Raw genomic sequence first — 23,743 nt, 5'->3', positions numbered from 1 at the left:
GAGATCAATATGTAACGAAACTTCACCGACTCACCATGACCAGGCGTAACGGCAAAAACTGCAGAACCATACGTGATGATCATAGAAACTGTGGCAATCCAAACTTCTAAGTGAAAAGGGAAGCCATGGGTGAGGGACACGAGTATGAGGAGCGAAGTAGAAAGAGCTAAGGTGTTGAAAACCAAGAAAACATAGAATGCATGCTTCTGAGAAGCATAAATGGCACGCCCAGCATGATGACCTTCGCTGTTTTCCTGCCATACACCGCCAGGAGGGTTGACACCAGATTGAAAGGTCACAGCAGAAATTAGGGCTGCAACTACTAGCAGGACATTCCGAACCTCACTTGGAGAGTCCCTGCCTTCCTGATACTGCAAGTGCTGGAACCACCATTTCCCAGAGTTCTCACCTGGTCTGGCCATCTATTTTTCTTCTCCCCTTTTTCCGCAACAATGTTTTGAAGGCATGCACTAGTTTTAAAAAGAGGAGGGTGGGAACCAGGCTATATTTTATTTATTTGTATGTTTGTTTATTCATATGTATCATGTCCTGAATAGAATGCAGTCTACGAGGAAGGAGTGCGATGGCAAACAGGAAATTTCCTGTTGTCTACAAGGAAATTAAGATAATGTAACTGATCTGGATGTCTCATTCGTACGACTGGATCCCGTCACCTGTTAAGCCATGGGCTTAAGAAAAACCAAAGTTGCATGACTTGGGGGGGTTGCATTAAATTCTAGAATTGCAGGAAATTTTCATTGTTGTGGATGGCATTAGCAAGGAGTCATTTGGGTGTCCTTATAACTATGTGCTAGTTACAAGTTGAAGCTGCCTCTTTCCTTCTTTTCTTAGATGTTTTGTGTAGATGTAGCAAGTCAATTGAATGATTGAGTTATTCTCTCTTTGGTACATCAATTTAATGGTTAAGCTGCCTCTGTTATTTCTTCTTTGGACATTTTGTTTTAAGCACAGCAAACTTAGTTTAGAGTTTTTCTTATTTTTCTTCCCTAGACTTTTAATCTAAATGTGATTATGTGAAAGGATAGCCTAAGCCCTGAGTTACTTAGTCTTGGGCAGGTTAATTTAATAATGGTCAAGCCATCACTTTTCTTTTCTTCATTAGATTCCTTCATAAGTGTTGAAGGTCAATCCAAGGTCTGCTCTATCTCTGCAGGTTATTTTAGTGAAATAGCTGTCCCTTTTATTGTCTTCCTTTGATTTCTTGTATTAGTGTGGCAATTCAATTCAGTGGTCAAGCTACTTCATCTCTTTCTTCTGTTAACTTTTTGTCCAATTGGTCAGGTTGGCCAAGTGGCCAAGCTACTTCATCTTGTGCAGGTTGATTCAATAGCCAAATTACCTTATTTTTTGTTCTTCCAATGATGTCTTAAGTGTATCAAGATGGTTCAGTGGCTGAGCTGACATTCCCCCTTTCTTCCTTGAACTACTTTGTTTTAAGTGTGTGGTAGGTCAGTTTAGTTGCTGGGCTATTGTCTTAGGTAGGAGCTAAAATGCTCCATCTTGGATGGCTGATTTCAAATAGCCAAGTTGCTTCTTTACCTTTCATCCTTGGACTTTTTTATCGAAGTGCAGTAGGTTCATTCAAGAGCTGAGCTAAGCTATGAAATCGCCCTTATACTTTCATCCTTTGTTTCTAGGAAGTGTAACAAGTTGGTTCAGTGATTGAGCTATTTATATTCGGCATGAGGGTTCAATATCTGAGCTGCCTCTTTTCTTTCTTCCTGACTGTTCTTTTTTGTCTTGGAAATATAATAGTCAGTTCAATGGCCCAGCTACTGTGCCATGGAAGGACGATCCAGCGACTGAACTGCCTCTTTGATTATATGTGTTTTTATAATTAAAAATTTTAAAATAAAGGTATTAATCAGCCAACAAGTTTTGCAAAAAGACACAATTTTTAAAAATTTCAAAAATTTAACATTTTTTTTTTTTTGCGAAATTCAATAAAAAGACAAACCTTATTTGAGACCTCTCTAATATTTGATTTTTAAGAAGTGTATATTCTTTTTTCTGCTTGTTTGTTTTTGCCATATAAAAAAATGTGTGTATCCTTTCAACAAATATTAGGAGAGATTTGTAAAATTTTTGGAAATTTAGAGCAAATCTATGTCTTTTCATTAGTTTGTTATAATTTTAAAAACTTTAAAAAAACTTGTATTTTTTTTTTTAACTAAATTGGAAGGAAAGTAAAATTTTTAAAAAATAAAATAAAAATAGAAGGAAATATTTTATGTAAAGAAATCAAAAAACAAACATGAGTAGCCAACAGAACTATATCTATTAATAAGCATGTTTCAGACAAAGACCATCTGTGTTTGGAAATGGAGTTTATGTGGTATCTGGTTCTGTAATTGCCTTCTTATCATCCCAGAAATGGTCAAATTTCCAATGCTGCATATAGAAGCCTTTACTGTATATATAGAACACATACACTGGAATGAACAAACCTGGTTATACTTATACTCCCAAACTCATAAGATGCCAGCATTACTCAGCATATAAACTGGGAAAAACTAGAATCCCAGTTTCATTTTCATTTTATCTAGTGTTCCATTTGCTATTATAGTCTTACACAGTTTGAAAATCTGAATCGAAAACCACGGCACAAAAGGAATAGCAGTTGAGATCAATATGTAGCGAAACTTCACCGACTCACCAGGCGTAACAGCAAAAACTGCAGAACCATACAACATGATAATAGAACTGTGCCAATCCAAACTTCTAAGTGAAAAGGGTAGCCATGGGTGAGGGGCACAAGTATGAGGAGCGAAGCAGAAAGAGCTACGGTGTTGGAAACCAAGAAAACATAGAATGCTATCTTCTGAGAAGCATAAAGGGCACACCCAGCATGATGACCATCGCCGTTATCCTACCATACACCGCCAGGAGGGTTGACACCAGAATACCAGATTGGAAGGTCACAGCAGAAATCAGGGCTGAAACTACTAGCAGGACATTCCAAACCTCACTTGGAGATTCCCTGCCTTCCTGATACTGCAAGTGCTTGAACCACCATTTCCCAGAGTTCTCAGCTGGCCTAGCCATCTATTTTTCTTCTCCCCCTTTTTCCGCAACAATATTCTGAAGGCATGCACTAGTTTTCAAAAAAGGAGGGTGGAAACCAACCTATATTTTATTTATTTGTATGTTTGTTTATTCATATGTATCTTGTCCTGAATAGCAGGCTACGAGGAAGGAGTGCGGCAGCAAACAGGAAATTTCCTGTTGTCTTCAAGGAAATTAAGATAATGTAACAGAACTGGATGTCTCATTCGTACGACTGGATCCTGTCACCTGCTAAGCCATGGGCTTAAGAAAAACCAAAGTTGCATGACTTGGGGTTGCATTAAGTTCTAGAATTGCAGGAAAATTTCATTGTTGTGGATGGCATTAGCAAGGAGTCATTTGGGTGTCCTTACGACTATGTGCTAGTTACAAGTTGAAAATATTGTTAACTCTCCACAAATGTTTCTCGTTAACATAGGCACGTGTTTCTCTTGATCAATTTAGCAGAGAATTTTTGGATAAATATAAGAATGATGGTAATTTTGTTCTAGGACACAAAAGGAAAATGCGGTGGCATGTAATTTGGGGTGGACTAAGATGAAGAATTTCAAAGGCATGACATTGCTATATGATTAACATAGTAGTATTTTCAGCATTATTTAGGCCGCAGCAATGGAATGGATGGGAACTAGCAAATAACGAAACAAAACAAGAACAAAGGACTAATAAAAAGTAGGTAAAAAAACATTAAATGATATTTATGCTATATAGAGGAACATGTCTGCAGTCATCAGGTTAGTGAACTTGGCGATATACTTGCTGCCCCAAGCTGAAGTTCACTGACCCAATCTGTAACAGTCGTGTTGTATATTTAAAAAAGCTGGTTCACTTAAATTTGTAAACAAGGGGCTTAGGCATAGACACAGTGTCATCATGCTACTATACAAAGGTATTTTGAGGTTTTTACATATAGCCCAGAGTTTGGGTACGGGCTTCAGATCAGTACTAAGGTTGCTCCTTTCTGACCGGTTGGTTACGGGTTCAAGTCTAAGGAAACATCTGTGTATAAAGCAGGGATAAGCATACATACACCATGACAAAGGAGGGAGCCTTGTGGCCCAAGGACAACCTTTACATATAGCTGAGGGTTTAAATCCTAACGCATTGTTTCGTACATTTGACATAGAATGAATTAGATGCAGAATACAATAAAAAACTTGCCAATTCCATTACATTACTTTCTGGCATACTAAACATTTTGTATGGCAGTTTCATTGACATATGGTCCAGATTTTCACAAAATTACATTACATTCTGGCATACTAAACACTGTGTGTGGCAGTTTCATAGACATATGATCCAGATTTTCACAAGGATTCCACAGACATAAACATACTGACGATCACATAAATTGTTGTCATTTCGTTCTTTTCTTTATTTCTTTTTTTTTTCTTTTAATTTGCTCTTTATGGTCGTGTGTGCACAACATAATCTTGATTTGGTGCAATATGCATCAACACATATTTTTTGAGATTCTGAGGTAGAGAAAAGTTGCCTGTTGCTATGCAAGGACAGCAATTAAATGACGAATAGAACAACAACAAACAACAAAACCAAGCATTAATTCCCACCAAGTGGGGTCGGCTATATGGATCATTTTCGCCAACTTATGCAATCATGGACCATTTCTTTTGACAGATTCAGGGATATTAAATCCCTACTCACTATCTTCTCTCAAGTTATTTTAGGTCTACCCCCACCCTTCTACCGGCCCTCACAGTACCTAACTCACTCTTCCTCACTGGTGCACTATGTGACCTATGTTGCAAGTGTCCAAACAATCTGAGTCGTCCCTCCCTTATCTTATCTTCTATAGGAGCTACACCAAACTTACTGTGAATATATTCATTCCTTAATTTATCTTTCAATATTATACCACTCATCCATCTAAACATTCTCATCTCGGCAACTTTTACTTTTTAGATAGTATGTTTCTTCGTCGCTGAACATTCCGATCCATATAGCATAGCTGGTCTTACAGTTGCCCTATAAAACTTCCTTTTTAATTTTAAGGGTATCCTACGATCACAGAGCACACTTGAAGCACTTCTCCATTTTACCCAATCTGTTTTAACTCTATGCATTACATCATCTTCAATTTTTCCTTCAGCTTGCATAATAGATCCAAGATATCAAAATTTACAAGTGCTATTTATTTCATCACCATCAAGTTTAACTTTGTCTCCAATATTCCTCCTATCATTACTAAAATTATATTTCATATATTCTGTCTTATTTCTGCTCATCTTAAAGCCTCTAGATTTCAAAACTTCTCTCCATAATTCTAACTAAGTCTCTACTCCGTCCCTAATTTCATCAATTAATACAATATCACCTGCAAACAATATACACCATGGAGCCTCCTTTTGAACACTCATAGTCAGTTGGTCCATCACTAAAGCAAAAGGATAAGGACTCAAAGCAAATCCTTGATGTACACTTATGGTGATTGGAAATTCTTTAGTTTCTCCATCTATAGTCCTTACACTAATCATTACTCCATCGTATATATCCTTAATGACATCAGAATATACCTACTACATACACCTTTTTTTTTCTAAAACCCACCATAGAACTTCCCTAGGTATCCTATCATATGCTTTCTCAAGGTTAATAAATATCATATGCAAGTCCCTCTTCTTTTCCCTAAACTTTTTCATTAATCTTCTTAAAAGATATATAGCTTATGTGGTAGATCTCCCAAGCTTTAACCAAATTGATTTTCTAACACCTTCGTTTCTAACCTTAATCTTTGTTCAACTACCCTTTCTCATAGTTTCATTGTATGACTCATAAGTTTAATTTCACGATAGTTATTACAATTTTGAATGTCCTTTATTTTTGTATATAGGTATTAAAATACTTTTCCTCCATTCATCTAGCATTTTCTTAGTTTTTATAATTGTATTAAATAAATTAGTTAACCATATAATTCCGTTATCACCTAAGCATTTCCAAACTTCAATTGGGATGTTATCTGGTCCCATAGCATTCCCATTTTTCATCTTTTTTAGTGCAAACTTAACTTCGTTGACTCTAATTTTACGAATAAATCTCATATTTTAAGTCTTTTCCTCATTTGACAATTATAAGTTGAAGCCTTCTATTTGATTTTCATTAAACAACTTACTAAAGTAACTTCGTCATCTTTCTTTAATGTCTTCGCCCTTAACCAAGACAATATCATCCTCACTTTTTATACATTTTACATTTCCTAAGTCTTTACCCGTCCTTTCTCTAGCTTTAGCAAGTTTAAAAATATCTCTTTTCCCTTCTTTTGTATCTAATCTATCATACAAACTATTAAATGATCTGTATTTAGCTTCACTAATGGCCTTTTTTGCATCTTTTCTCGACTCCTTACAATTTTCAAAGTTATCCATACTTCTACATTTTTGCCACATTTTATACAAAATTCTTTTTGTCTTTATGGCTTTTTGTACATCTTTATCCCACCACCAACTTTCTTTACTATTTGAGAATCTTCCCCTGGATTCACCTAAATGATAATCTGTCACAATATTGTGATAATGTCTGTGCTATGGTGTTGTGGCCATGACTGCTGAACTCCACGACATCCCCTAGGGCAGAGCATGAGCATTTGCATGCGCGCGCAGTCATGTAATCTACTTATAGACTTTAATATACACACTCAGACAAGGCACATACCCAGAAAGGAAAACATACTTGTCCCCTGCTTCGTTTTGAATTTTTCTTGAATGACTCAGTTTTAATTATTGATTCCTATGCCTACCCAAGCCCCTTTCATTGCCCTGCCAGTCAAATTCTTCCATCAAGTTCTAGTGCCACTGACATTTCATTCCAAAAGAGGGGGAAAAAAAGTTCCAATAGGGAGGATGGGCAATTTTGCATGCCAAGATAACACAAATATGTCCAAAAGCATTAGTTATGCCAACTGAAAGGAGGCCACACATTGAGATGCCCTCCTTGAGAGGTAAAAGAGCGAGCTGCATTTTTCTTTTTTTTCTTTTTTTCCGTTTAAGTGCAGAAGTAGTGCAGAAGGTCGGTTCAGCAATCTATTCTCCTTCTTCCTAAAACTGTTCAATTTAAGTGCAAGCCAAGTCGCTTTGTCTAGGTTTGCAGCTCAATTTAATGACCAGTTGCTCTGTTTTGAGCGATTTGATTCATTGGTCATTGGTCACAGTACATCCCTTTCCCTGTTCCTTATATTTTTTACCAGTGTGGCAGGTCTGTCTTAGCCAGGTCAATTCAGTGATCAAGCTGCCTCTTCTTCTTTCTTTGTTGAATTCTAGTGTAGAGAATCGATTCAGAGTTCAAGATACCTTTTTTTCGACCATCTTTAGGCTTTTTGTCCAAGTATAACTGGTCATTTAAGGGGTTGAGCAACTCTATCTTGGGTAAGTCTGTTCAGTGGTCAAGCTGCCTCTTTCCTTCTTTTCTTAGATGTTTTGTGTAGATGTAACAAGTCAATTGAATGATTGAGTTATTCTCTCTTGGGTACATCAATTTAATGGTTAAGCTGCCTCTGTTATTTCTTCGTTAGACATATTGTTTTAAGCATAGCAAACTTAGTTTAGCGTTTTTTTAACTTTCTTCCCCAGACTTTCAAACTAAATGTGATTATGTGAAAGGATAGCCGAAGCCCTGAGTTACTTAATCTTGGGCAGGTTAATTTAATAATGGTCAAGCCATCACTTTTCTTTTCTTCATTAGATTCCATCATAAGTGTTGCAGGTCAATCCAAGGTCTGCTCTATCTCTGCAGGTCATTTTAGTGAAAGAGCTTCCCCTTTTACTCTCTTCCTTTGACTTCTTGTATTAGTGTGGCAGTTCAATTCAAAGGTCAAGCTACTTCTTCTCTTACTTCTGTTAACATTTTGTCCAACTGACCAGGTTGGCCAAGTGGCCAAGCTACTCGATCTTGTGCAGGTTGATTCAATGGCTAAATTACCTTATTTTTTGTTCTTCCATGGATGTCTCAAGTGTCAAGATGGTTCAGTGGCTGAGCTGACATGCCCCCTTCCTGCTTGAACTTCTTTGTTTTACGTGTGGTAGGTCAGTTTAACTGCTGGGCTATTTTGTCTTAGGTAGGATCATTTGGTAGCTAAGATGCTCCATCTTGGATGGCTCATTTCAAATAGCCAAGTTGCTTCTTTACCTATCATCCTTGGACCTTTTTATCGAAGTGTAGAAGGTTCATTCAAGAGCTGAGCTAAGCGATGAAATCAACCCTATACTTTCGTCCTTCATGTGTGTTTCTAGAAGTCTAGCAAGTTGATTCAGTGATTGAGCTATTTATATTCGGCATGAGGGTTCAATATCTGAGCTGCCTCTTTTCTTTCTTCCTGACTGTTTTTCTTTGGTCTTAATAATAGTCGGTTCAATGGCCAAGCTACTGTGTCATGGAAGGTCGATCCAGCGGCTGAAGAACCTCTTATCCTTCCTTCTGTAGCTTCCCTAATCTAAATGTAGCATGTCCAGCCAAAGTTTGAGCAATTCTGGTACACATTAATTTTTCAGCTCCAAAATTGCATTCATTCATTAATAGAGGTCATTTAGGGCTGCAGGAATGCATAGAACTTCTCCCAAAGTATCCTAAGTATAAATCCTCCCAGGATGAATGTAGACCATCTCTTTCTTTTCTTGGGCTTTTTCCTAGGTATCATATCTTGATTTTTTTCTTTAAAAAATAAAAATGGCAGGAACTCCCTATTTCAATTCTTCAGTGTGTTTGGTGTTGTGCAGCATGAAGTGTATGGAATCCACCAAATGGATAGCAGTAATATGTCCAATACATATGTGCTCAACATACCAACAGTTTTTTCTGTGCAAATACTCCAACCAAGCCTGGTCGGCCAAACACATTCGACACCAAAAAAAAAATAGCCATCCAAACTTGAATGAAACAGGACACTTCCTTTGGAAATGACATTGAAATTACTTAACATACATGATAATAAACCTTATTTTCTTTTTTTTTATGAGAAAATGACGTTGGATGCAAAAGAAAAAAGCAAAAAACAAAAACAAAAAAAAACAAAAAACAAAAAAAAAAACAAACAAACAAACAAACAGACAAACCTAGGCTGAAATAGAACACTTTGAAAGTCACAATGATATTATTCAATTACTATGATAATAGACCTTGTTTTTAATTTTTAGTTACTTTTTTTTTTTTTTTTTTTTGAATATTGCCGAGTGTCCACAACCGTCAACGCACGTCCGTTTTACGGTCCGCACGCACCAGTCGTAATTTTTAGTTACTTTGACCCTATGTTTGGGAGTTTGAATTTTCAACTTTAGAATTAGACTAGTGTGAATTTAAATTAAATGAAGTAGAAAATTGTATTGAATTATAAATTTTGTCCAAAATCATAAAAATTTAAATCTAAAACCTGAAATCCATACTCCGAAACACTAAGGGTTAATATCTTAAAATATCATGAAGTCCATGCCTCCATGGATGTATGTTTCAAACCAAAAAATCAAATTGAGTAAGATTTTCATAATTCGAGCTCATAAATGTGCAATTCAATGGAAATATTAAACCATGCTCCATATGCATGGATTATAACTTGGTTTGACTTGAAAGATGATTTAATTTCTACCTCACTATAATGCATTGTCTGGTCCTATTCTAGCATTAACCTTTGAGTTATGACTAGTAAACCCAAGAATTGCCCACTTGTAACTCTGAAAATAAATAAATAAACCATTTTGTGCACGAGGCACAAAACATCAACATCATTCATTTACTCTGGCTAAAAATGTTGTTCATGGATAGGATTTTTTTTAAAAAAAATGGAATGTAAAGAAAAATACAGATTCCTACCAAAAGAATAAAACAAATAAATAATTGCACATAAAAAGTAAAGAAAGATTTAGATCTAAAATTTAAACAAAATGTATATAGGTCTTATACAGAACAGTAGCATACTTCTAAGGGGTGTATTCTTATGATTAGTTTCCTCTTATTTATATTCACTTATATTTTATCTACTCACACGCATACATAAGGTATCAAAATTTCCCAATAATAAATGGATCCAATGGCTGTTCATGATCAAGGGACTTTATTCAACATGTTGAGCATCACAAAAAAATAGAAATAAAGATAACACTCGATGCATGAGGCTTCCACACATCATGAGTCAGAAGGGATGTAAGCAGTCATACCTTCATTGCAGGGGGAGCCTGTTTGCGTGATTTAAACTACTCATAAATCATGATAAAGCAAATTGACAAAGAGTAAAATATAAATGGCGGAAAAGAAAAGATGAAAAGAAAATGTTTGAAATATACAATCAAAAAACATGAGTAGCCAACATTATGTCAGCCAAAGACCATCCGTGTGCGTTTGGAATTAGTGTGGGTGTGGGTGTGGGTGTGTGTGTGTGTGTGTATGTGTGTAATTCTGCCTTCTAATCCTCATAGAAATGGTAAAATTTCAAGTCCTGCATGAAGCTTTTAGCATATAACACACAAACACTGGCATAAACCAGTATGTAAACTACGACGGGGGGCACAAAATTCCCTCTTTCTTCTAGGGGTGAGTAACCTTTTCGCTCAGCAATCGAATGAACAAATCTAGTTATATTTATTCCCAAACAAATCAGATGCAAGCGTTGGTTATATGTACACTGGGAAGTGGGAAGGGCTAAAAATCCCAGTACCTCTTTCAATCTATCTAGGATGCCCGTTTGATATCATAGTCTTGCACATTTTGAGCATCTGAATGGAAAATCATAGTACAAAATCACAGCAACTGACACCAACACCAATATGTCAGAACCTCAAAAAACTCACCAGGCATAGCAGTGAAAAATTATAGCAATCCAAATTTCAAAGTGAAAAGGGAAGCCATAGGTGAGTGAGACAAGTATAAGGAGCAAAATATGAAGAACTAAGGTGTTGGAAACCAAAATACGATAGAATGCCATCTTCTGAGAAGCATAAATCGCATGCCCACATAATGACCTTGGCCATTGTCCTGCCATACACGGTCAAGAGGGTTAACACCGCTTTTGAAGTTCACACCAAGATCAAAGGCGCAATGACTAGCAGGACATTTGAGAATCTATCAGAGGGTCTCTGCCTTCCTGGTAATGCAGGTTTTTGAACCATTATTCCCTACAGAGTTTTCAGTTGGCCTAGCCATCTATTTCTTCCCTCCAACCCCCTTCCATTCCGGTTTGTCCTGCAGCAATGTGCTGAAGGCATGCACTAGTTTCACATCCAGAAGAGAGAGGGAACCAGTCTGTATATTATTTACTCAATTTTTATTCTTTTTAACTTATTTATATGTACTTACTTTGTCCTAAATCTAACATAGTCAAACAATGAGAAAGGGGTGCAAAAGTGAACAGCAAGTTAATTACATGTGGTCTATGGGGAAGTTAATTGTGCTTGGTTTGCAAAATGGAATGGAATGAAAATTTACAGAGAGAGCATGAAGACAAGATGTCATAGATTCAACTCTATTCAATTTCTATGTGTCAAAGGTGTAGAAAGAGTGCAACTTAAGTCTGAACGAGATGTTTCATTCATGTGGCTAGATCCTGTAGCCAGCTGAGCTATTGAGTTAAGAAAAATAGAAGTTGTATGATTTGGGATTGCCTATGTACAAGTGTTGCAAGATTAGGTGCTACTTAGAAGTAGGAAAATATTGTAAAATCAGCATATAGTCCCTCCTTAACATGCATGTTTATAAGAATGACAATAATCTTGTCCCATATTACGTGGGAAAGCACAATTGCATGTCATTTGGGATGATCCATTAAATATGTTCAGTCACCATCTACTTATTTCCCTCAAAATCCTTAATCAGATCTATGAATCTTTTTTCTATCGTATTCATTCATTCTTGAATTTGAATTGAATGCATATTACTTCATTTGCCATTAGATTTGTGTACTAAATTGATTCCTTTTTACAATAATCTTGTCCCATATTACGTGGGAAAGCACAATTGCATGTCATTTGGGATGATCCATTAAATATGTTCAGTCACCATCTACTTATTTCCCTCAAAATCCTTAATCAGATCTATGAATCTTTTTTCTATCGTATTCATTCATTCGTGAAGTTGAATTGAATGCATATTACTTCATTTGCCATTAGATTTGTGTACTAAATTGATTCCTTTTTTGGAGGACTTGTTACTTATTCAAAGAACATTGGATTCTTCTATGCTACTGCCAAGCATAGTCATTAAACATTGGTGCATAATGGTCACACTTTCTGTTTTATAACTGTGTCAGGCTTCTGAGACCATTATAGGGTTATTTCCCATAGATCTCCCAATTCACAACAGTACCACGGCTGTCATAGGCCGCTAGCCACTATAGGCCATTTACATTATCAACCTGGTTTTCAATGACTAAAAACAGCAGGCCCTTCTTTTGGCATTTTTTCCACCTTTTCCACAATATTAAAGCTTAGAAACTCAATTTTCAGGTGGTTTATTTTATTTTATTTTATTTTTGTAAAAAATCATTGTTATGTTTATTTACTGCTTAGTATGTGTTTCTTTAGAGACTATGGTTCAAATAAATTTAACTTTTTTCTCTCCTTAAAATAGCATATATATTTTCATATTATAAGTTGCTTCTATTCTATTTTTGTATTTTCCTTACACCTAATTATGGATAAAAACACATTCTATTGCTAGCATTCATGTTCTTGTTCGAATTATGGACATTTTATATTTTATGTTTGGTTATATTTATGATTTCTTAGTTTAAATTTCACTTATAATCAATAAAGTAGTGAAACATAGCAAATGAATGACAAATGCCTGCTTCTTCTTGCTCTTAACCAATGAAGTAACACCAAATACTTGTAGTATTTGTTATATATTTTTAATAGCAAAAATAAGATGAATTTTGAATTCATTAGAATAGGAAGAATGAACAAGAAGGAGAATAAGAAATCCTTCTCAAAAAAAGTATGAAAAATAAAAAATAAAATAATAAACCGAGGAAACACAATTAGAATACAAAGCAAGCCAATCCCATTGGATATCAGAAAAAATCACTCCTTTAAAACAACAAGCAAAAGCACACCAAAGTGAGGCAGAATAATGAGTCGACTTGCATAGAAAAGATAAGTTCAGCTTCTTCCACATAAATATACAAGCATTTCCTTCCAGCCATACACCCCACAGAACTGTGAAAATTGCACAAGTCCATAGAGCATGAGCATCCTTCCTTTTACCAAAACTAGAAGACGAAGTGACTAACATATCCTCCACCAACTCCAGACAAAACCAATTTTCTCTTGAATGACCAAAAAGCTTATTCCATATATTCCTAACAAAAGAGCAGTGCAGGAACAAATGCATTTGAACTATACAACAACAATAGCAACAACAAAACCAAGCCTTAAGTCCCACTAGGTGGGGTCGGCTATATGAATCTTTTTTCACCAATTTATGCGATTATGGACCATTTCTTTTGACAAATTCAGGGCTATTAAATCTTTACTATCTCACTCCAAGTTATTTTAGGTCTACCCCTGCCTCTTCTACTGCCCCCCACACTAACTAACTCACGCTTCCTCACTGGTGCACTATGTGACCTACGTCGCAAGTGTCCAAACCATCTGAGTCGTCCCTCCCTTATCTTATCTTCGATAGGAGCTACACCTAACTTACTGCAAATATGTTCATTCCTTAATTTATCTTTCAGTGTTATAACACTCATCCATCTAAGCATTCTCATCTCGACAACTTTTTACTTTTTGGATATTCTGTTTCTTCATCACCCAACATTCTGAAACAGATTGTTGAAGTTCTCCTACTCTGCAACAGATTGTTAGTGTTAACTCTATAAGAACAACCAATGAAAGCCTTGATCATTTAGGAACTTTGGCCTTCCAATCAATTTTATGGAGTGCAAAAGGAAATATTAGCATTAATCAAATAAACAAAGAAGGATTTGCACGGATAAACATGCGAAGAACCTAAAGACCAAGAATGGCTATCCGCCTTAAAGGAAGGACAACAATTCCCCAATAATATCAACAAGGAAGACAACTCCTCAACCTCCCTATCATTAAGAGTTCTACGGAATTGGAAGTCCCAGGAAAACGAATGACCTTCAGAAATCAAAAAGGAGGAAGTAGCCTCATTATGCCCCGAACTCAAGCAATAAATATGAGGAAAATAATTTGAAAAAGTAACATTACCCACCCAAATGTAGTATTTGTTATAAATTATTGATTAAAATTTACAAAAAAATTTTTAAAGCTATAGAATAAAGTGTTTTGAGATCAAATACTTTTAACAAGTTTGCTAACGCAGAAATGAATTCACCAATGTGACACCCATTACCTGCTGCATAATGGCCACAATTGGCTGCAATCGTTACCATTACGCCAGCCCCCACCCTTTTTTAAGATCACGCTACCAAAACACTAGATCATCTAGTGCTTCTCCAAGAGTTTCCATGTTGTTGCTGTTAGTGTCATCATATGCAAACAATGGTATGGCAACTTTTATGTTTATGGTTTGTTAAAGTTCTTCAATCACTGGATATGTTGTTGAAATTCCCTTTGAGATGATTTCCCCTCCATCCATTGAATATGTGCCTTCATCACCTACTTATTTTCCCTTCTCAATTTCCTTAACTAAACCTAGTGAAGTTGCTCTGATCATTCTTGAATTTCTGCCAAATGCGTATTTACTTCATTTGCCATTAGATTTGGATATTAAGTTGATTTATTATTGGGAGGATTTTTAATTTTATCAAAAGACATTGGAGCCAACTATGACACTGCCAAGTGATTACTAGATCAGCTACTGCTTCTTCAAAAACTTCTATGTTGCCTAATTGCAGTCATATACAAACCATGGTTTGGTGGATGTGAAACTTTTGACTCATGATTTTTCAGTTGGAGAATCTAATTGCTACTATCCTGTGGTACTTGAGAATGTGATACAGTTCATGCCACTTTTGCTATCTGGTCGATGGTTTTTTCAAGGTTGTCGAGTTCCTGGCTTCCTTCTGCTAGAGCTTTCTCTGAGGAGTTTGATGGAGGACTGCCCCTGTTGCTTTGGATAACTCTAGGATATGGTATCTTTTTGAAGATTTATTAATAATTAAGGATTTTGTTGGGAAATTTGAATAATTTAGGAATTTAATTTATTTAGGATTTGATTTGATTTGATACTTTAGCTACTTTGGGGTTATAATGTAATTTTTGGTTATTTTATCTTTTGGTTTCTTATTTTCTGATCAATATAAGCTTGTGGATGCAAGGAAGATAATTAGATGGTTAATTGATATCTTTGCTCTGTCTCTCTCTCTCAACTACTTTTCTTCTACCCCGTTTTCTCTCTCCCTTCTTCTCCTATCTGCATTTTTCCCTTCTCCTATATTTTTCTGTGTTCCCGTCTTTTTCTTTATCTTTTCTCTCAACTGTTCACATCACTGTGCCTGATCAAAACCCCCCTTTTTTTCGAAAGTTTGGTCAGCAGCACAGAGCCATGTCCATTTTTCTCAATTCATAGTAACAGCTAATGAAACCTGCACATTAAAATATGTTAAAGCTGCCTAATTTATTTATTTATTTTTCTAATCTGTCTTTTGCTCTGGAACTCTTTAGTTTTTAACATGGACAGAAGCTCTTCCCTTGGTTTTCTGTTGTTTTTCATCACGTCCATACGTCCTTTCCAACTCTAATGATTGACCATAAAAAATTCACACAGTTCTGTAGGTGCACTGGCTTATGCTTTGAAACCCCAACCCCCACTCACCCTTCCCTCTCCCACTCTATCTATAAGTGGGCATTTCTATTCTATTGCTTTAAAAGTTCAAACACCTTCATCCTACATCACATAGCATGGGGGAAGAAAAAAAAAAAGCAACCTATCATGAAATGAATGCCTATCAAAGAAAGATAAACTGCCACAGAACCAAACCTATCGAAGATAGATAAACTGCCTCAGGATCAAGCTATTTAGAATTGTCAATAATAGTTTAGGGACAAAAATTTTGAGAGTATAGGGAAATTGTTGAAAGTATCAAAATATCCAACTTTTTGACACTGAAGCAGGTGACCTAGCATTTAATATTTGTTCAGCCTCACGCAATGCTTGGGTTTGAGTCCCCGCTAGCATATTCTGTGGTGGCGATGGCAGGGGCAGTGGCATCACATTATGAGGTAGCACTTGCACGACTTGCTTTTCCTAGGCCCTCCCTCCTTTCTAACTCCCCAGCAGGTATGGGTAGGTTGATGATCCCCCTCGCAGCTTACACGTATAGCACATATGATCCTCCCTCCTTGCTCCTTTTGCACACAATCTGAGATTAATTGCCCCCCTTCCCCTCCTCCCACCTCACTCCAAGGATCAGTAGGGCCTCCTCAAGAACCATACAATAATATTAAATAAATATTCAATTTTCTTAGTCTTAAGTTGAGAAGCTTGTATCAAGTGTTAAAAAAGTTCATAACCTGTTCTGCATGGTTTTTTCACATGAATTTGCATGAAACCAAAAAGCAAATTGACATGGTATCTAGAACTTAATAGTGAGCAAGGAATTTGTTGTTCATCTTTGGGCATGCTTGTGGAGTATATATCAGGCCATAGATCCCTGACGTATATCCCTTACCCCATGATGTTGTGTGTTCAACATAATTACTTGATTAGTTTTGAAGTGTCCAGAGTCCAGTTAATATGGGTTCGCTCTACTAAATAGTGCTGTCAGTCAAGCATGCAATCCTGAACTTCTAGCAATGGCCACTTTCCTATTCCTTTTGTGGTATACCATACTTCTAAACCTTAAGTCCACATTATTATGTTCTGAGGAAGTGCTTCCTTTTCTACAACATTTATAGTTCTGGATCTGTTCCATCTCAATTGGGTGAATTTCTTCTTAGGTTTTCCAAAATCCCCCCCTTCTAATCTTCTATCACTTATATATAGTTTGCTTATTCCAGATTAAATATCATGCTTGTTATACTAAATAATTCCTTGATACAGGTAAAGTGGAGGCAAAAGTTGAAGGCCAAAGAGCTAGCCGTAGCACAAGTGCAGGGAGAGTGGCTGTCCAAGGAAGCTGTTGAGGCTAGTATCAAAAAAAACACGAAACTGTGCGTCTAAAGATTGAGATAGACTTCCAATGCCACAAGGATGATCACCAGAGGCTTGAGCCAAATATTTTTCTATATTAAATTTATTCAACAAATATTGCACAAGATATTTTAGGAAATAGAAAGTGGAATCCAAGTGAGAGAATCCCCTTGTATGTATAAACTGGCGATGGAACACACACAATGTGCCACAATCTCACATTATTTTGTTTGTGGAAACACAAGAGGGCCACAATGGAAGTACCATGGGCATTGATATACATAAAGATGCTTTAGAAGAAACTCTTGCAAATCATGAATTTAATCACGGAGATGTCATATACATACCTTGGGTGTTACTATGACTTAAAGCATATCCAAACACATACCCAAGTGATGATTTAACAAATAAGAAGCATATGATACCTCAAGCATACCAAAATTTCCTCGCATAAGAATGAGAATAGAATAGAAAACTCCTTACAAAAGGAGGGGAAAACACCTGGTGAGCTTCCTATCACCCTTTGTGATTTGGCAAGCACTAAGTGAGCACCCAATGAGTGCTTCAAGCGCGCTTGTTTAGCATCCATAAGGGGCATCTTGGGATTTCGTGTGAAATTGGAAGTCCCATGGACAACACTACACATTATGGTCTCACACAATACTCTAAAGGGAGAGGTTGATACATGCAGCCACTACGTCCCTCGAACTTCCCTCAGGATGCTGTCATCTAGTATTGATTAGGCCATCAAAGGATATTGAACCTTCGTATGTTTATCTTCAGTAATGTAATGTAAGGTACTGCTTAGCAAATAGCTAATGTTTAATGGCATGAACACTTACACAAGGAGTGTGGTGTGGTACAAGAGCGACACTTAGTGCTTATGAGACATGAGCACAACACCCTTACCATTCGAAATATGTTTCTCAACATACATACTAAGTGGGACAAAAGCTGTTATGTCAAATATACTTGATCATTGAATAGATCCACAAGTGCTTGAATGTGTTCGGATAAGTACAGTTTGATGGTGTAATCATATTGCCTCATAGGTGTGCTTCCTTGCATTGGGAAGATCAAGGCAAAGGTGATCCTCACGGCAATAAGATTTTTCTAACCCATGAGACTTGGTATTAAAGTTAGGTCACTCCTTTGTGAGGTGAAATCAAATTAACATGGTTGGTGACATCAACTCTGCAATTGAACCCCGACGATTGGTTGAGTCATGCCTTCATTATGCTACTTTGAGGTAATTAGGATGCTTGAGATTATCCCACAACTAAGATGCCTGTATTTAAGGGACTATTTTGTGGAAATTTTGATGTTTGAAAATATATTACACCCCTATGCAAACATTAAAAACGATATTAGGTTTTTTCCTATTTTGCTGGCACAATTTCAAAGATATGATTTATGAAAATTCTTATGACACCCATATCCTATAGCTAGAGGTCAAATTCTTAAGACCTTTGAGAATGGATAATTGCATAAGCATTCGCTTAGGATGTTTCCAGTAACCTACAGAGCATTCACACTTTATGGTCAAAACTAAAATACTTGGATCTATTAAAATGAGCAATTGCAGGTGCATTTGTTAGAGATGTCTTCATGGAACTAGAGAACTGGTATTCTTTAGTCAAAAAGAAAAAGATAAATTTACTAGTTAGCAAGATATCAATGGTTGAAAAAAACGTACTAATAAGCAAATCATCAAGAAAAATGTATATTCGATATACACCACTAAGGACTTCTGAAAACCAATAGACGAATCCACAAAGTTTATGTAGTGCATATTGATATCATCCAATGAACAAAATTCATTCAACAAGGGAGAAGAGATCCATTGGACTAGCGACCAGGTTTCTTCTTTCCTTCTATTGGAATAGCCTTACCCCTCAAGGTCCTCGCATTAGTATGGGTGCGTTGTCCTCTGCAAGGCAGCCCCTGCTCATGTCGTATCCCTCTGTAACACTGTATTTGCTTCAGCCTCTCTATGGCACGATGATTGAACTGCTTCTGGAAAATACCCAAAACGCAATTCAGTTAGATGAATACAAATACACAGACAGAAGCGGAGGAAAGAGGCCAAAAAGTAGAGAAATTGAGCATATTACAAGTTCTCTATCGATCATGTAGCGATCGAGTTCTTCCCCAAGAATGAAGCGTTCCCTTGGAGTCAAATCTTTGGACAGTTTGTTCTCTATGCTGAGAGAACAGAGGATTTGGTGTGCCCTGCGGCGACCAATTCCATGGATGTACTGGAGCGAAAATTCGAGACGCTTGTTGTCTGGAATCGAAAAGGTTTTCACATTTATGCTTCTGATACTCTGGCCCAAAAACTGCAAATTGATTACATGCTGTCCATCAGACTCAGATACGACGAAGCAAGCATAGCAAAGCCCTAAACCCACTACTGGCAGCCGAGAAAAATATAAAAATAGGATAGCTTTTACAGCTGAAATGAGCTGAGAGGCATCCAGAACAGATAAAAATAGGTAGAAGACTGAAAAAATATACCACTCTTCATTATTGTTCAATCAATTTCCTCATAAACCAAACGAAGGATGAGAGAAATTTAAAATGAGAAAGAAAGAGAGAAAGAAATGGATGGAGTTACCGTAGGAGCGATGGAAAGAGGGTTCGAGTTTCTGGCAGAACTGATTGCGGGTGCGAGATGCATTGCAAGTGTTCGAGTCATTTTCCAGACGGTATTTGACCCCACAGAACCTATCATCTTCGACCTTACAGCCACGCTGCACTCGGGGAGATAGGGTTAGGGAGATGAGAGTTTCGGGAGACCGCGTGTACAAAAGAAAAGGGCGAACGAGTTGAGAAATACAATATCAAAGCTTAATACCCAGATGAGACTTTGCCTCGGGTCGCCGGAGAAAGAGGAGGAGGCTGCCACCGGAGGAGCGTCTCCGCCGAAGAGTGGCTACTGGCTAGCCTGGGTCCTCAGCCTCTCTCTGCTGCACCGTTCACCAATTAATTTTTTTAATTTTTATTATTTATTTTTTGTTTTTTTTTTTTAGACCGTACGGGTCGACCGAGACCCGAACCCGGTTCAGCACCAATTCTCCTCAGGTCACTCGATTTTCTACTGTAATCATTTAAAGCCGAATAAAATAGTCACTCCACTTTCGATCGGGTCATTTATGTATTTTTCTTATTGTAACAAACATCTTACATCAAAGTTTCAAATTTTAAATTATTGAAATATTTTTATGATCAGTAACTAGTTCATTTCAAATGTAGACTTTGAGAAAAAAAATATATTTTTAGTTTTAAATTATTAGTTTTTAGTTAGTCTAATTTTTCAAAAAATATCATTATACTTCTTAAGAGTTTGAATTTTATGAGTATCTGTATTTCGACTAGATACATGGCATTGAAATAGATTCCGGTAATTAGCTCTTTGTTTAACAAAGAGTCCTGTAATACAAAGTCTAAAGAGGTTCACCCTCATTTAGTTGTAGAAAATTTTTCTCCTCTTTTAAGTTTTCAAAAAAATTGTAAAAATTTTAGTTTATTTTTTAATTTTCAAAGATTTGTATTAAAAATATGAAAAATAAAGAGTTTTTTTTAAATGTGCAAAAAAATTATTTTATATATATTTTTAAAAATAACATGAAAAGACAAGTTATTTTTTATTTTTAAAAAATTTATATAAAGTTGTTGCGGGATAAAAAATATGGTTGGGGTGCTCCTTCGACTCTCGTTGACCTGAAAGAAGAAAATAAAGGCTTGGAGGACCCGGGGTGTACTCCGGGGGGCCACTCCGATGCCTAAGTAAGGGAAATACTTTTAGAAAGACTGAATGCAACAGTATAATTGTGTTGAAATGACTTACCTTTGCTTGCATCCCCAGTCCCTACTTATAGGGGCTTGAGTTGACCATTGGTTGGCTCAGATTTATTGCGTGGGGGCGTGAATCGCTCTTCAGCCATAAGTGCGTGCGCCTGTTACTCTGTTTTTAAGGGCGTCGGCGTGAATCTCTCCTTCTCTTTATTAGGTCGGAGCTAATCACTCGTCAGAAAGTCAGACTTGGAGAAAGTATGAGACAGGCGTTGACCTGCCCTTATTAGCGTGTTTTATTATGGACATATCAGTTGCCCCCCCCCCCTTAGTTTCAAATTTCTAGATAGAATTTTGAATCATTATTTGTGTTTGCGTCTTTCGGTTTTAATATTTCATCGTCTTCCCTCCCTCTCTCTCCTTCTTCTTCTTTTTCTTTTTCTTTTTTTTTTTTTTTTTGGCTAGGATACTTGAGCAGCTCATGCCGACCGTTTGCGCCGAGCTGTTTTGTGTGGAACTGTTTCTGCCAAGCTGTTTGGGGCCGAGCTCTTTTCACCGAGCTCTTCGGAGCAGGACCCGTGCCGAGCTCTTTTGTCCGAGCCGTTCGGGCCGAGCTCCTGGGGGAAGCACTCGTGTCGAGCTCTTTTGTCCGAGCTCTCTGAAGCAGGACTCGTGCCGAGCTATTTTCTGCCGAGCTGTTCGTATCGAGCTCTTCGAGGAAGCATTTGTGCCGAGCTCTTTTGTCCGAGCTGTTCGGGCCGAGCTCCTCGAGGAAGAACTTGTGTCGAGCTTTTTTGTCCGAGCTTTTCGTACCGAGCTCTTCGAGGAAGCATTTGTGCCGAGCTCTTTTGTCCGAGCTGTTCGGGCCGAGCTCCTCGAGGAAGAACTCGTGTCGAGCTCTTTTGTCCGAGCTTTTCGTACCGAGCTCTTCGAGGAAGCATTTGTGCCGAGCTCTTTTGTCCGAGCTGTTCGGGCCGAGCTCCTCGAGGAAGAACTCGTGTCGAGCTCTTTTGTCCGAGCTTTTTGAAGCAGGACTCGTGCCGAGCTGTTTTCTGCCGAGCTGTTCGTACCGAGTTTTTCGAGGAAGCATTCGTGCCGAGCTATTTTGTCCGAGCTGTTCGGGCCGAGCTCCTCGAGGAAGAACTCGTGTCGAGCTCTTTTGTCCGAGCTCTTTTAAGCAGGACTCGTGCCGAGCTGTTTTCTGTCGAGCTTTTTGGACAATCAGGCCGAGCTGGCTAACCTATTCGGCTGTGCGACGTTACACATAATGCTCGTTGCTTGGCTTTCTGCATAACGAGTCGTGCTCGTCTGTTGGGTTATTCTGGCCTCACGAGTCGTGCTCGTCAGTTTGGGCTTTCCGTGTAATGAGTCGTGCTCATTTTGTTGGGTTGTTCTGACCTCACGAGTCATGCTCGTCAGTTTGGGCTTTTCGTGTAATGAGTCGTGCTCATTTTGTTGAGTTGTTCTGGCCTCACGAGTCGTGCTCGTCAGTTTGGGCCGACCTCCGTATGAGTCATGCTCATCTGTTGGTTGGTCACCTCACGAGTCGTGCTCGTCATTTTGGGCCCTGCGCCAATGAGTCGTGCTCATTTATTGGGTCGCCCTTCGCGCTTTCCCGAGGCACCTGCACATTCTGTCCTGCGAGAGATATCTAAAAGCAGGTATTAAATGCGTCCTACCTTGGGAAGTGGTTTGGAGGACAGCGTTATTGATGGCCATCCGTCTGTTGCTGTGTCCGAGGCAACTTGTTGTTTCCGAGGTGGCGTTTGTCCTCGGGAAGCCTCGTCTGTGCATTTGTCAGAGATTTTCTGTTTCCTATGCCTCCCTCGAGACGCAATCCTTCTCGTCAATGAAAATTTTTGAGATTCCCGCCCCAGGGATTCGTGTCCTCCTCTCTATATAAAGGCCGGTGGACTCCTTCTTTCCGCACTCGTCTTCATTCCAAGAGGACTGCTTCCTTCTCTACTCCTCTCCACTCCACGAGTCCCTTATTCGGTGCTAGGTATGCTTTCCTTTCTATAGTATTTTTGTCTTGTTGTTCTTCTTGTTCTTCATTGTTCTTGCGCTAGCTTTGTATGTTTGATCTTTTCTTGTAAGATTGCATTGTTGTTTGTGTGAAATTACTGTCTTGATCTGTGTTGGCTTCCCTTCTTCTTGGTCTTTGCTGTTTGCTTGCTCCGCTTGACCCTTAGTATTTCCTTCAAGATTGTTTTTTTCCTATGGAGACCTCCTCACAGCCCTTTAGGGTACCTACAACAGTGCGGAGCGCTCGTTGTGAGCTCTCCTCGTCTGACCTGCAGAATGCCCGTTATTTCTTTGCTGTACCACCGAATATCACTGTTAGGTTACCTTCTGCTACCGAGTCAGCTCTTGACCAAAAATCTGAGGAGCTCTGCCTCTATACCGATTATCTAGACTTGGGTCTCAGGCTCCCTTTTTCCCCTTTTGTTTCTAGCGTACTACGTTTTTATCGCATAGCACCATCACAACTCGTTCCGAACTCTTATCTTTCGCTCACTTGTTTTGCTGTACTCCTGCTCCGCTTGGGCCATCAGCCTACCGTCCCCCTTTTTAGAAGTTGCTTCCAAATGCGGTCTCATTCCGCAGAGAAGGAGCTATATTATTTCAACTCCCTACCAGGCTATAAACTCTTCTCACCAGGCAGTTCTTCCATCCATAATTGGAAGACCCGTTACTTCTTTGTCTCGGGAGAGTTGAACTACAACGGATCCTTTGTCTGGTCTTCTCCCCTTGATGGTAACGTTGCTATCTTTTCCCCAGCCTCTTTTTCAGGGCTTACAAGTAG

At 38.0% G+C, this 23,743-nt stretch overlaps 2 protein-coding genes across 3 annotated transcripts in view; both read right to left on the bottom strand.

Moving 5' to 3' along the window:
- LOC131165728 (ricin-like) overlaps positions 1 to 23,743 on the bottom strand; it is a 630,504-nt gene that overhangs the window by 313,357 nt on the left and 293,404 nt on the right. The gene's annotated exons all lie outside the window — the stretch shown is intronic.
- Positions 18,821 to 20,240, bottom strand: LOC131165729 (small ribosomal subunit protein uS13c-like). 2 transcript variants are annotated; one of them, XM_058123748.1, is made up of 4 exons: positions 20,000 to 20,240; positions 19,760 to 19,895; positions 19,257 to 19,481; positions 18,821 to 19,158 (listed from the first exon to the last, which is right to left on the bottom strand). In XM_058123748.1, the coding sequence occupies exons 2-4, from the start codon at positions 19,874 to 19,876 to the stop codon at positions 18,991 to 18,993; spliced, it is 510 nt and encodes a 169-aa protein (XP_057979731.1). In that variant the 5' UTR covers positions 19,877 to 19,895; positions 20,000 to 20,240; the 3' UTR covers positions 18,821 to 18,990. The 2 variants fall into 2 exon arrangements, with proteins under 2 accessions (XP_057979731.1, XP_057979732.1); XM_058123749.1 differs by having other exon boundaries at positions 19,760 to 20,126.

Source organism: Malania oleifera, chromosome 10 (genome assembly GCF_029873635.1).
Source record: "Malania oleifera isolate guangnan ecotype guangnan chromosome 10, ASM2987363v1, whole genome shotgun sequence".
In the NCBI taxonomy this organism is placed as follows: domain Eukaryota; kingdom Viridiplantae; phylum Streptophyta; class Magnoliopsida; order Santalales; family Ximeniaceae; genus Malania; species Malania oleifera.
Note: the sequence above shows the minus strand (reverse complement) of the source record. Positions and strands in the feature narration are given on the sequence as shown.